At 46.3% G+C, this 12,865-nt stretch overlaps 1 protein-coding gene across 1 annotated transcript in view; it reads left to right on the plus strand.

Annotated features, from left to right (window-relative positions):
- RBM23 (RNA binding motif protein 23) overlaps positions 1-6,783 on the plus strand; it is a 9,391-nt gene extending 2,608 nt beyond the window's left edge. The window contains 11 exon segments of the mRNA XM_011930886.1: positions 687-755; positions 758-860; positions 1,410-1,463; positions 1,616-1,733; positions 1,823-1,975; positions 2,057-2,194; positions 3,610-3,675; positions 5,537-5,732; positions 5,814-5,936; positions 6,033-6,102; positions 6,183-6,783. Of these exon segments, the coding sequence (XP_011786276.1) occupies positions 687-755; positions 758-860; positions 1,410-1,463; positions 1,616-1,733; positions 1,823-1,975; positions 2,057-2,194; positions 3,610-3,675; positions 5,537-5,732; positions 5,814-5,936; positions 6,033-6,102; positions 6,183-6,186 (1,094 nt within the window). The 3' untranslated portion in view covers positions 6,187-6,783.
- Positions 6,784-12,865: the final 6,082 nt, after the last annotated feature.

Raw genomic sequence — 12,865 nt, forward strand, 5'->3', positions numbered from 1 at the left:
TGGGATTACAGTCACGTGCCACCATGCCTGGCTAATTTTGTATTTCTGGTAGAGATGGGGTTTCACCATGTTGGTCAGACTGGTCTGGAACTCCTGACCTCAAGTGATCCACCCGCCTCATTCTCCCATAGTGCTGGGATTACAGGCGTGAGCCACCACACCCAGCCTAATTTTGTATTTTTAGTAGAGACGGGGTTTCTCCATGTCGGTCAGGCTGGTCTTGAACTCTCGACCTCAGGTGATCTGCCCACCTTGGCCTCGCAAAGTTCTGGGATTACAGGCATGAGCCACCGCGCCCAGCCCTGGGTCTTATTTTTTCTAATTAATGATATATTTGTACCCATTAATCTACTTCTGTTCATTCCACCCACACCCCCTATCCCTCCATCCTTCCAGGCCTCTAGTAGACACTAGTCTACTTTCTATTTTCATCAGATCCACTTTGTACATAATCGGATGTGCTGTACTTTTTATACAACTGGGAGTGCTATAGATAGTAGTTTGGTTTACACCAGCATCACCACAAACACATAAGTAATACGTTACGACATGACGGCGGCTGTAACATCGCTAGGTTATAGGAACTTTTCAGCACCATTATAATCGTATGGGACCACTGTTGTATATGCACTTGGTTATTGGCCTAAATATGATGTGGGCCTGACTGTAGTTGTTTCCATCTGTAGTCGTAGTCGAGATCGGGATCGGTATAGACGGAGAAACAGTAGGAGCCGAAGTCGAGATCGGCAGCGTCGTCACCGTAGCCGTAGCTGGGATCGTCGACATGGTAGTGAGTTGCGAAGTCGGGACCGTCATCATGAGGATCGTGTGAGCTACAGGAGTCCTCCACTTGCCACTGGGTATCACTTTTTGCTAATAAGATTCACCTTGGTATAATAATATGGATAAAACAACAAATGCACTATGAACCCTGCTTGAGGGTGCTTATTATAACACATTGTGATTGGCAGGATACTCAGGCACAGAAAGGGTTGGTATTCAAAATTTACTGTTGGGCATGGTGACTCATGCCTGTAATCCCAGCACTTTGGGAGGCTGAGGCCAGAAGATCGCTTGGCCCCAGGAGTTCGAGACCAGCCAGGGCAACATGGCGAAACCCTGCCTCTATGAAAAATGCAAAAATTAGCTAGACGTGGTCATGTTTGTCTGTAATCCTAGCTACACAAGGAGGCTGAGGTGGGAGGATAGCTTGAGCCTGGGAGGCAGAGGTTGTAGTAACCCGAGATGGCACCACTGCACTCCAGCCTGGGTGACAGTGGAAACACTGTCTTAAAAAAAATAAAAATAAAATGAGACGAAGTACTGGAATCTGGTTTTCTCACCATGGAAGACCCAGCATTGGACCAATGAGAATAAAGTTTCACCTTTTGTTTTTCTCTGTTCTTTAGTTATAGGTATGGACACAGTAAGAGTCCTCATTTCAGAGAGAAGAGCCCAGTCAGGTAAGTTGATAATGAACACTTTTTTAGGGATTGTGAGGTATGAGTAAAATGTTATTTGAGCCAAATAACAGGAATGCGTAGTACTTGAGGGTTAGCTGGAGAACAATGACCAGGTATTGGAAGGGCTAGTCTTAACACATTTCACTCTTTAGGGAACCAGTTGATAATCTGAGTCCTGAGGAGCGTGATGCCCGCACAGTTTTCTGTATGCAGTTAGCTGCCCGCATTCGGCCTCGAGATCTGGAGGACTTTTTCTCTGCTGTAGGCAAGGTAACCCTCCCACCTTAGTTTTCTTCTGAGTAGCTTAGCTTCTATCTCCCTTTATGCCCAATTCAGGATTTCTTTTGTGTCCTGGATAGGTTCGCGATGTACGTATCATCTCAGATCGGAACTCACGTCGTTCTAAGGGCATTGCCTACGTGGAATTCTGTGAAATCCAGTCTGTGCCACTGGCCATTGGGCTGACTGGGCAGCGGTTGCTGGGAGTGCCTATCATTGTACAGGCTTCACAGGTGAGCAGGCTGAGAAACAGACATAAGATTTTAAGGGAAGAGGGAGTGTGGGACATGACCCATCATTTCCTCCTTCCCCAGGCAGAGAAAAACCGACTGGCGGCCATGGCCAACAACCTGCAAAAGGGCAGTGGTGGACCAATGCGCCTCTATGTGGGTTCCCTGCACTTCAATATCACTGAAGACATGCTCCGGGGCATCTTTGAGCCCTTTGGTAAAGTGAGTAGAAGTGAGAGAAACCTCTGAAGGGAATTGGAAGAAGTGGGGAGGGTAGGGTGAGTGTTTGAGTGTACTTCTGTGTTCTGCCTGGCCATGATTAACCTGCTGCATACATCATAATGGGCGTATGAGTCTCTGCTGTGAAAGTTTGGCTCCATCTCTGTCCATGTGCCTAGTAGACAAGTAAGTTAGACACAATGAAATCAAATAATAGGCCAGATTAGGGAAGATTAGTAGGTAAGATTAAGATTACTAATTAAGAAATGGGGTACAGTGGCTCATACCTGTTGCAGCACTTTGGGAGGCCAAGGCAGGTGGATTGTTTGAACCCAGGAGCTTGAGAGCAGCCTGGGCAACATGGCAAAACCCTCTCTCTACAAGAAATACAAAAATTAGCTGGGCATGTTGGCACGTGCCTGTAGTCTCAGCTACTTGGGAGGCTGAGGAGGGAGGATCACCTGAGCCCAGGGAGGTTGAGGCTGCAGTGAACTAAGACCATGCCACTGCACTCCAGCCTGGGTGACAGAGATCTTGTCTCGGAAAAAAAAAAAAGAAAGTCAGTAGAAATATTTTGGTAAAAGGTGGCCTTTTTTTTTTTTTCGAGGCTCACTACAGCCTCGACCTCCCAGGCTCAAGTGACCCACCCACCTCAGCCTTCTGTAGGCGTGCACCACCACACTCTGCTAATTTTTGCATTTTTTGTGGAGACGGGGTTTTGCCACGTTGCCTGCCCACCTCAGCTTTCCAAAGTGCTAGGATTACAGGAGTGAGCCACTGCACCCTACTGTTTCTTTTTAAAAGAAGGTTTGTGCCAGGCACTGTGGCTTACTCTATAATCCCAACACTTTGGGAGGCTGAGGCAGGAGGATCACTTGCGCCTGAGAATTTGAGGGCAGCCTGGGCAACCTAGCAAAACCTCGTCTTTACAAAAAATAAAAAATTAGCTGGGTGTGGTGGCCTATGCCTGTAGTCCCAGGTACTTGGGAGGCTAAGGTGGGAAGATTGCTTGAACCTAGGAGATCAAGGCTACAGTAAGCCATGATTGTGCCACTGCCCTCCATTTTGGGCAGCAGAGTGAGACCCTGTCGCCAAAAAAAAAATAATAAAAAGATATGTAATTTGTTGGGTAGAAAGCTAGAAATATTGGCGGATCATCATGGCTCACTCCTGTAATCCCAGAACTTTGGGAAGCTGAGGCTGGTGGATCATTTGAGCCCAGGAGTTCAAGACCAGCCTGGCCAACGTGGTGAGACCCCATCTCTGCTAAAAATACAAAAATTAATGATTGCACCACTGCATTCCAGCCTGGGCAACAGAGTAAGACTCTGTCTTTAAAAAAAAAAAATCTGGGTAGGAAAGATTGAAGATACAGACTAATCAAAAATTTACTAATAATTTCCACTATTCTACTACAGATTGATAATATTGTCCTGATGAAGGACTCAGATACAGGCCGCTCTAAAGGTTATGGTTTCATCACGGTGAGTCTCTAGTCTTTTAATTTTTTAATTTTACTTTGGGTTTGTCCACTTGTCTGATTTTGCAGCTTAGCTTCATCCTCCTCCTTTAAGAACTGTCTAAATGACCCATAAACCCTGGTACCCGAAGCTTGGACTAGCCTTCTACCCCTTGAGATGAGTGCATTGCTTGAGATCTTGGCTTTGCTCCTACATTCTGTCAGTGGCCCTTGTATGGGGGTGTCCAGGAGTTCAACCAGCTTCCCTGGTGCTGCAGCTTGGCTCTTTGGGTAATAGTAACCAGGCTGCAGCTAAAAGGTTGGAGGTGTGAGGGAATTAGGTATGGGCTTTTAAAGACATGCTTTATAGAGCTGATGTTTCTCATAACAGGGGTGAGAATAGGAAATTATGCTTCCCTCTGGTGCTACCCCATTTGAAGCAATTTCTGCACTGAGAAGGATCAGTTATTAACGTAGCACTATGGAGAGAATAGTGAGGCCACCTAATTTTGGGCAAGTTTCACCTTTTCCTAACGTTCCAGCAAAATTGTTGCCAATTCCTATAACTGGTTCTTCCAGCCCCATGTGACTCCAGGCTGAGAACTGGCCGCCAGCCACAAAATCTGATAGAAACTTGTATTTTCTGGGCTTAAACCAGGCAACATACACCCCCACAGTTACCCACAGGGCACAGGGCAGTAGGTTGTATTCTATCTTTGGAATTACTCACCTCAAAAATACCCAGTAAAGGCAAGCCGTGTATAACACCTGCCTAGGACTGTCAGTACCACATGCCAGGCCCTAAGGCAGGTAATACTGCTAGCTAGCTAAACAAAGCTAGCTGTGGTGTTGAAAATTCTGTGGTGGCAAGTGACTTTTGTAACCTTTTCTAGCTCTCTATGTGACTGAGATATGGAAAGGCTTCTGTGGGGCATTTTTGCCCTTGTGTTGTTGCCTTTTAGGTCAACAACCTTGACACTTAAACAGCAGACTGGGAATCCTCTTTGTACCAGGGTGTTGCTGAGTGCTGCTGATAAAAGGGACTAGAGAGTAAAGGCCTTCTGGTCAGCAGGTCACTTAGTCAGCAGCTCTGGTGTGTATGTCGAGGTGTGCTTGCTGCCTTGCTGTCAGCACTAGGGTGTGTTCCCTCCTAAGCCTGGAATTAGGAGTTCCAGATTCCTAGTACTTGACTAAGAACTAAAACTTGGCCGGGCACGGTGGCTCATGCCTGTAATCCCAGCAGTTTGGGAGGCCAAGGTGAGTAAATTGCCTGAGGTCAGGAGTTCAAGACCAGCCTGGCCAACATGGTGAAACCCCATCTCTACTAAAAAAACAAAAATAAAAAAACTAGCTGGGTGTGGTGGTGGGAGCCTGTAATTCCAGCTACTCGGTAGGCTGAGGCAGGAGAATTGCTTGAACCCAGGAGACGGAAGTTGCAGTGAGCTGACATGGTGCCACCACATTCTAGCCTCAGTGACAGAGTGGGACTCCATCCCCCCCCCCAAAAAAAGAACTAAAACTTACTAGTACAGAGAACTGAATTAAAAGCCCAGGAGCCTTGGCTCTTAGCCTGTCTTCCATTTGATATACCCATTTGTGAAATAACTTGTCAGACTAGATTTCCTACAATAATAAACTTTTGCATTATTAGATTCTTAATGGAGCTGGAAGATTGAAAAGTGACTGCCATTGAGTTCGTTGGAAAAGGTCCTTTTCAGAGAACCATTTTGAGGTGATGGGCATAGGTCATATTTTCTGGGAAAGAAAAGTTTGTACCTCAGTGAGCATATAATTTTCCTGGGATAGTAGGACTAGGGAGTGTTACTGGGGCTTTGAGAGCATGTCTTTGGTGAGGAGGTGGCTAACATGGCCTGGGTTTCTTACAGTTCTCTGATTCTGAGTGTGCCCGGCGGGCCCTGGAACAGTTGAATGGCTTTGAGCTTGCTGGTCGACCTATGAGGGTTGGCCATGTGACTGAGCGACTGGATGGTGGCACAGACATCACTTTTCCTGATGGGGACCAGGAGCTGGATCCGGGATCGGCAGGTGGACGTTTGCAGCTCATGGCAAAACTGGCAGAAGGTAAAAATCTCCACAAGGTGAAGAATAGGGGGTTGAATTTTAGATCAAGGGTTGGGGCTTAATCCCACCTTTTCCTTTTAGGCTCTGGAATCCAACTGCCAACCACTGCTGCTGCCACTGCTGCTGCCGCCGCTGCCCAAGCTGCTGCCTTGCAACTGAATGGAGCAGTTCCCTTGGGGGCCCTGAATCCAGCAGCTCTGACTGGTAGTCTTGGACATGGGAAAGGAAGGGAAAGTTTGGGGGTCTGGAAAGAAGGAGTGCGCTGTGCTTGCTCACTCACTCTGCCTCTCTTTGTTCTAGCTCTGAGTCCAGCCCTGAACCTTGCCTCCCAGTGCTTCCAGCTGTCCAGCCTCTTTACCCCCCAGACCATGTGAGTCTCAGGGCCTCGCTCATTCTAGTCTTTGATGATTATTTTTCCTTTGAATTCCCATTTACCTCTTCTTTCCACAGGTAAATCAGTGGCACCTTGTGCCTCTGGATCCTGCCACTTCACATCTACTCTTCCATGGCCCCGTTTCTCCATTTTGTGGACCAAGCCATCCTGAGGGTATGGACATTGTCTCTGAGGAAATTGGGGCCACCCTTAAGATACCAAGAAGAGCTCCTGCCCATGGCTCCACTGGAAATGGACTCTGCTGAGCAAAGCCCCCAGTTGAAGAGAACAGAATCCACACCTGCATTGAATACCTGTTTCTCCATGTGTATCGTCTCTGAGATTACCTTCTTGCCCTTTCCAACACCTTAGTGATTCCTCAATTCCTCCCCCATTGGGAAGGCCATAGGGCATTAACTGAAGGAACTGGCCTCTCTCCTTTTCCTGTACCTTTACCCTTTAGTCTGTCAAGGAAAACCTTAGGACCTCGGAATCAAGAGGACTGAGTTTGTGGGTGAACCTTGAAGGTGCTCTTTCTGCTACAGGGGCCCTGGGAGATAGCATGGACATGTGCATTGAGAAGCCAGCCTCAGACCTTAGCTTGAAGCAGCTTGAGGCGAGACCTGCTGTGGGCTCAGCATCTTGCTAGGAGGCATGGGAGTGATCCATCCTGCCAGGCATTTAGGGGCTTTCAGAAATTTAGTAAAAGGTGGAGTGTACCTTTCCAGTATCTTCCATCTTCATATGTATACTTGTCCTTCCTCCCATTTCCTCCTTTTGGCCCAGGGTGGGAGGATGGAGGGAGGCTGCTACTCTCTACCACTTCCTGTGTGCTTCTACTGTGGCCTCAACCCTGGCAATTAAAGCTGCTCCCATCCCTTACCTGGGCATGTGTGAGCCCTTCTCACTGGATTTTATACCCTTGTGTCTGTGTACATAAATATATATACATATATATATATATATATATATAAACTTTGTACAAAAGGCAAGCCGCCTCCTCGTGGCGGCTGTTGCCCGTTTGTGTGTGGTCTTTGTTATGTATCTCTCTGACAACTTCTCATGAGCCCAACTCATGTTTCTAGGGATATAAAACATTAGTAACACCATAGTGTTTCTTTTATTTATTTAACCACCTTTAGAAAGAGTGAAAACTCACACCTGGGTGGGGTTCCCATTCGGTATCTGCATTACACTCTTGATCCTATGGTTGTCTTCTCCATCTATCTTCATCTTAACTATCTCCATCCCAACTACCCACTGGACAGAATTACCCAAACAGCCAAGTTGCAGCACCAGGACAGCCTTAAGACTTAACAGGCTCCTTTTCTGTGCCTAATGACAGATCTTATCTTTCCAGCAGATGGCACTATGACAGTACTACATTCTACACTTTTTTTTTTTCTAGTGGGGGGGTTGTGATCTTGAAGATTTAAGTACCAGAGCTAAGCTGAGCATTCTTAACTCTATTGGCCTTTGTACCTACCTTTGACGCTCTTTGTAGTAGCAATCCCAGTCCAATATCCAAAGGGGTTTGGGTCTTGTTTAACAGCAGGTTCCCCTGACCTGATGTCTACTATTGTTCCTCTGTCAGTCACCGCAACCCTTGCTTTCCATATGACTGCCTGGGATAACACAGGCCTGGGACCAGTGAATTCTAGGGAACCAAGTATTCCAGAAATACCTCTGTGAAAGGGAAGGTGCACCTACCACTACCTTAATAATAAGGAGGTGGGAGAGGTTGTCTCACCCAGCTTAGGGACCAAATGAAAGGAGAAGGCCTGAATTCAGGGGCAGGGCTCTGTGGGGCTCCTTTTTTGATCTCTATGGCAACAAAATGCTAAGACTTTCTTATGCTAAAAATATGGATAATTGCTGTTAGGTTTTAATTTGTCAGCTCTCAGACTTCTAAGCCAGTGATGTTAGCCTCTGGGGTTGCTTTTAACACAAAATCACTTAAATACTTGAAGCCTGCTTGAGTCATAAACGGCCAGTGGAACTCTAGCTCCCAAGTCTGTTCACTGCTTCTATAACAATACCACAGACAGTAATTTATAAAGAAAAGAAGTGTAGGCTGGGTGCGGTGGCTCACACCTGTAATCCCAACACTTTGGGAGGCCGAGGTGGGCGGATCATGAGGTCAGGAGTTTGAGACCAGCCTGGCCAACATAGTGAAACTCTGTCTCTACTAAGAATACAAAAATTAGCTGGGCACGGTGGTGGGCGCCTGTAATCCCAGCTACTCGGGAGGGTGAGACAAGAGAATCACTTGAACCCAGGAGGTGGAGGTTGTAGTGAGCTGGGATTGCGCCACTGAACTCCAGCCTGGGCAAAAGAGTGAGATTCCATCTCAAAAAAAAAAAAAAAAAAGGGTATTTCTCACAGTTCTAGAGGCTGGGAATTCCAAGAGCATGGTTCCTGCATCTGGTGAGGGCCATCCAGTGGCAGAAGGGCACAAGGTAGAAACCAGTACATGAGACAAAGGGACCATGGGCCAAACTTGCTTTGTAACAGCCCTCTCTCGTGATAGCCTGCTCTGTGATAGTAACATTAATCCGTTCATGAGGGCTCTGTCCTTGTGACTCAGTCACCTCTTATTAAGCCCCATCTTCAACACTGTTGCATTGGGAGTCAAATTTCCAATGTGAACTTTTGGGGGACACATTCAAATCACAGCATTTCTGATTCTTCCAGGCCTAGATCTCAGCTGATGTTGCTATTCTCCTGGTTACCCCCATCCCTTCCCCCATCTGATCCTAGTTTGCTTTCTGGACCTGGGGACGGGAAGGAGGATGGACTATTTTTAGATAAAAGCTGCTGGCTATGACCCAGCAGCCCCACAGTTATTGATTTGGCTTCTAATGCATCTTGAGAAGTGCAGTGGGTACCATTTTTGTTAGTCATCCTGAGGCCATGAACTGGATCTTCTCAGGGCTGGCTTGGCTTCTTCAGACTATTATAAATATCCACAGGCCTTGCCTCCCTGCCTTCCTCTGCTTGGTTTCCTTATGTTTCCATCCCTAGCTACTTTGACCTTCCTACACTCGGATCCTTCCACCTCAGTTCTTTCTTGTTCTTAGTTCCTCACGTAGCCTCTTGCTGGGAGAGAGACAATGTTGGAAATAAGGAAATATCTAAGACAATTTCCAGTCTTACTCCATATAAGGTGATGGTATCTAGTGAGTGACAGTTGGTGTCAGTATGTGACTCAGTGCCTTCTTGTTACTCATCCCTCCATACGTAGTGGTTAGAGTGGAGAGAAGTGGGCAGTGAACAGACTCTGGACCCAGCTTAAGGTAAAAGAAACTTCCCTCAACATCTACCTGCACATGGTGGCTGGCAGGGTAGGGGTGACATTGTGACCCAGATCCTTTGCCCAGCATAGTTAGAATTTCCCTACCAGTCCTCAGTTTTAGAAAAGATTCTCACCTGATTTTTGGCTTCCAGTCTATGCTTCTATATTCTCTAAGGTGGCGGCATTTCTTCCCTGTTCTTTAAACTGCTGTGCTCTTGACACAGGAATTCTGCCTGCTTCCTCAGACTCCCACCAACCCCCTAGATAGGAGTTACCAGTAGAAGCAGAGGCTTGACCTGTGAATCTTTAGTCCTGGAGCATATGATGAAGGGAATTGAGCAAAAACTTGGAAGGATGGGGCCGGGCGCGGTGGCTCACGCCTGTAATCCCAGCACTTTGGAAGGCCGAGACGGGCAGATCATGAGGTCAGGAGATCGAGATCATCCTGGCTAACACGGTGAAACCCCGTCTCTACTAAAAAACACAAAAAACTAGCCGGGGGAGGTGGCAGGTGCCTGTAGTCCCAGCTACTCGGGAGGCTGAGGCAGGAGAATGGCATAAACCCGGGAGGCAGAACTTGCAGTGAGCAGAGATCTGGCCACTGCACTCCAGCCTGGGTGACAGAGCAAGACTCTATCTCAAAAAAAAAAAAAACTTGGAAGGATGGAATTATATCACAGTCCCTCTTTTCCCTGTAATGGAAAGGCTTTAGTGAAAATCAGGCAGCAACACTTGGACAGTGAAAATAGACTCTGAAAGGTGAGGTGACAAGAGGTGGCATAATGGTCATTGTTAACATTTATGCAAGGTTGGTTGTAGGTTAGGTGTTCTAATCATTTTATGTGTATTAAGTCACCAAATCCTCACAACAATCCTCTAAAGTAGTTTATTATCTTTACTTTGTAAACAAGGAAGCATATCCAAATAGGTTAAATAATTTTCCCCATAAGCACAAAGTTAGCAAGTTAGGGATTCCAATCCAAGTACTCTGGCTTCAGATCCCTTGATCTTAACCTTACCTGCCTCTCAGCACCACCGGGAAGACAAGGCCTTGGAGTCAGTGAGGAAGTGTCACATTTCCTATCCCTGCACCCATAGCTCTCAGTAGACTCAGAATTTTTCCACTGCCATGTCTTTGCTTATCTTGAGTGACAGTGTTTGTGGGTGAACCTTGAAGGTGCTCTTTTTCTGCTACAAGGGCCCTGGGAGATAGCATGGACATGTGCATTGTGAAGCCAGCCTCAGACCTTATCTTGAAGCAGCTTGAGGCCAGACCTACTGTAGGCTCAGTATCTTGCTAGAGGCATGGAAGTGATTCATCCTGCCAGGCATTTCTCTTCCTTTCCTCCTTCTGCTGATAAAAGTCCTGTCCTTGAAGACCTTGAAGCTTTCCTAGGTGGAGTTAATCTCTCTTTTCAGTATTCTTTGTCCTCTTGTGGGTCATCTTACTCTACTTTTATTTAGTATATAAAATAATTTCAGTAAAAATTATTTCATTGAAAACTGCATTACTCGATGGTTACAGCCTGGTGAGACCAGACTTAGATGTCTTTCTCATGCTTGCTTTGCCTTGCATATATTAAATGTCTGTAGAATTGAATGAATGTTCTCTGTGTTAAAGTCAGCACCAAGCTTTCCAAAGGCTGCCCCTTCTAGGCCGCTTTTCCCAGGAGCCTCATCCATTCCTTCCTCACTCCACAAGGAGAGAAGATGCAGCTTTACTCTTTTTGATGTTACCATGGTAGCCTGTGATACTTTCTTTCTAAAGTGCTGCTTGCCATCCACCAGAGACTGATGCTTCCATGGCAACCAGGTGAAGGCAATAGTCACGAGCTGGATGTAGGAAAGGAATTCCAGTCTGAGGAGCTGCATATCTGAATCTTCTAGCTTCAGACATCCTTTCCCCTCTCTTCTAACTTTTGGGCTTTATATCCAGGACTGGTTTGCTCTCCGGTATGCCCTTGGTTGAGAAAGCTCTGTGAAAGTGAGGTGAAGCAGACCAACCAACTCAGATTATGTGGGATGGTGGGGGCAAGGAAAGAGCTGATCAAAGATCACTTCAGAAAGTTGGATGAAGTCTATTAGTTGTTCAGATGATCTGCTCTCAAGAGCCCGTAAGGAGTTGGCTGGAGTTGCTGGAGAGCCATTAAGCAGTTATTTTTGAGAGCAATGGGTAGATGGATGAGGTGCCTGAAGACTGGAAAGGAGCCAGTCAGTGCCAGATTATAGAAAGGGGGAACAATGACCTTGACAATCGGAGACCTGTCAAACTTGCCAATGTTCCAGAAAGGATGAGAGTTTCAGTCAGCTTTCAGGCATCAGGAAGCCTATTTGCTTAGAATTAGTGGTGCTAAGAATTTGCCTCCTCTCAACTCCTGAGCATAAGCAAGCTAGGGGACCTCCACCTGTAGCTGAGTGTCACACTCTGGAACTACACAGCATGGTTCAGATCCCTCTTCCCTCACAAACTAGCTGAATAAGCTTGGGTAAGTTCCTTCACTTCTCTCACACTTCATCTGTAAAAAGGAAATAGTAACACCTATCTCATACGGATGTTGTGAGAATTCATTGAGAAGGGTTTGGAACTTGGCTTATTACTGTCCTCAGTATTTTCATTCCTTTGGATGCCTACTCACTCGATTTCCTAGCTGACTTCATTCTCCCCAACTTCAGAGCTCAAGGTTTATGGGGAAAAGCAAGGGCGGTGCAATGGTGAAAATAAATCTTCATTTTTATACAAATAAATTGTTCCTGGGCTAAAGCCCCAAGCTCACAAGGTCTTGGGTCACATATAACCTGCCTAGTTTTCAGGAAAACAAATCCCACTAGCCCAATCTCTTTATGCTGGAGACTCTGTCCATACAGTTAGATTTTAACCAGATGGTTTTGAAAAATCAAAATGAGCCCTCCTCACAGGTACCTTCAAGGTACCTAACACTATTAGCTTTGTCTGGCAGGGGAAAAATGCCAGGGCACTCTGTTTTGTTTTGTTTTGAGACAGGGTCTGGCTCTGTTGCCCATGCTGGAGTACAGTGGTGCCATCACAGCTCACTGCAACCTCAACCTCCTGAGCTCAAATGATCCTCTTGATTAGCTGAGACTACAGGTATGTGCTACTATGCCCAGCTAAGTTTTGTATTTTTTGTAGAGATGGGGTCTTGCTATGTTATCCAGCTGGTCTTGAACTACTGGGCTCAAGTGATCCTCCTTCTCTGGCCTCCCAAAGTGCTAGGATTATAGGTGTGAGCCACCACAACTGGCTGAGAGCACCCTCTGTTACCACCCTTTCATTAGCATCTCTCCTAGCCTCCCCCAAGCACCCATCTTTGTTGGTCTCCAGAGCCTAGCCCTACACTGGCACTTTCCTTTCTGAATAAGTATTATATTTATTTATTTATCTTTATTTATTTTTTTTTTTGGAGACAGTGTTTCGCTCTTGTTGCCCAGACTGGGGTGCAATGGTGC

The sequence above is a fragment of the Colobus angolensis genome, unplaced genomic scaffold (assembly GCF_000951035.1).
Source record: "Colobus angolensis palliatus isolate OR3802 unplaced genomic scaffold, Cang.pa_1.0 Scaffold88, whole genome shotgun sequence".
Classification (NCBI taxonomy): Eukaryota; Metazoa; Chordata; class Mammalia; order Primates; family Cercopithecidae; genus Colobus; species Colobus angolensis.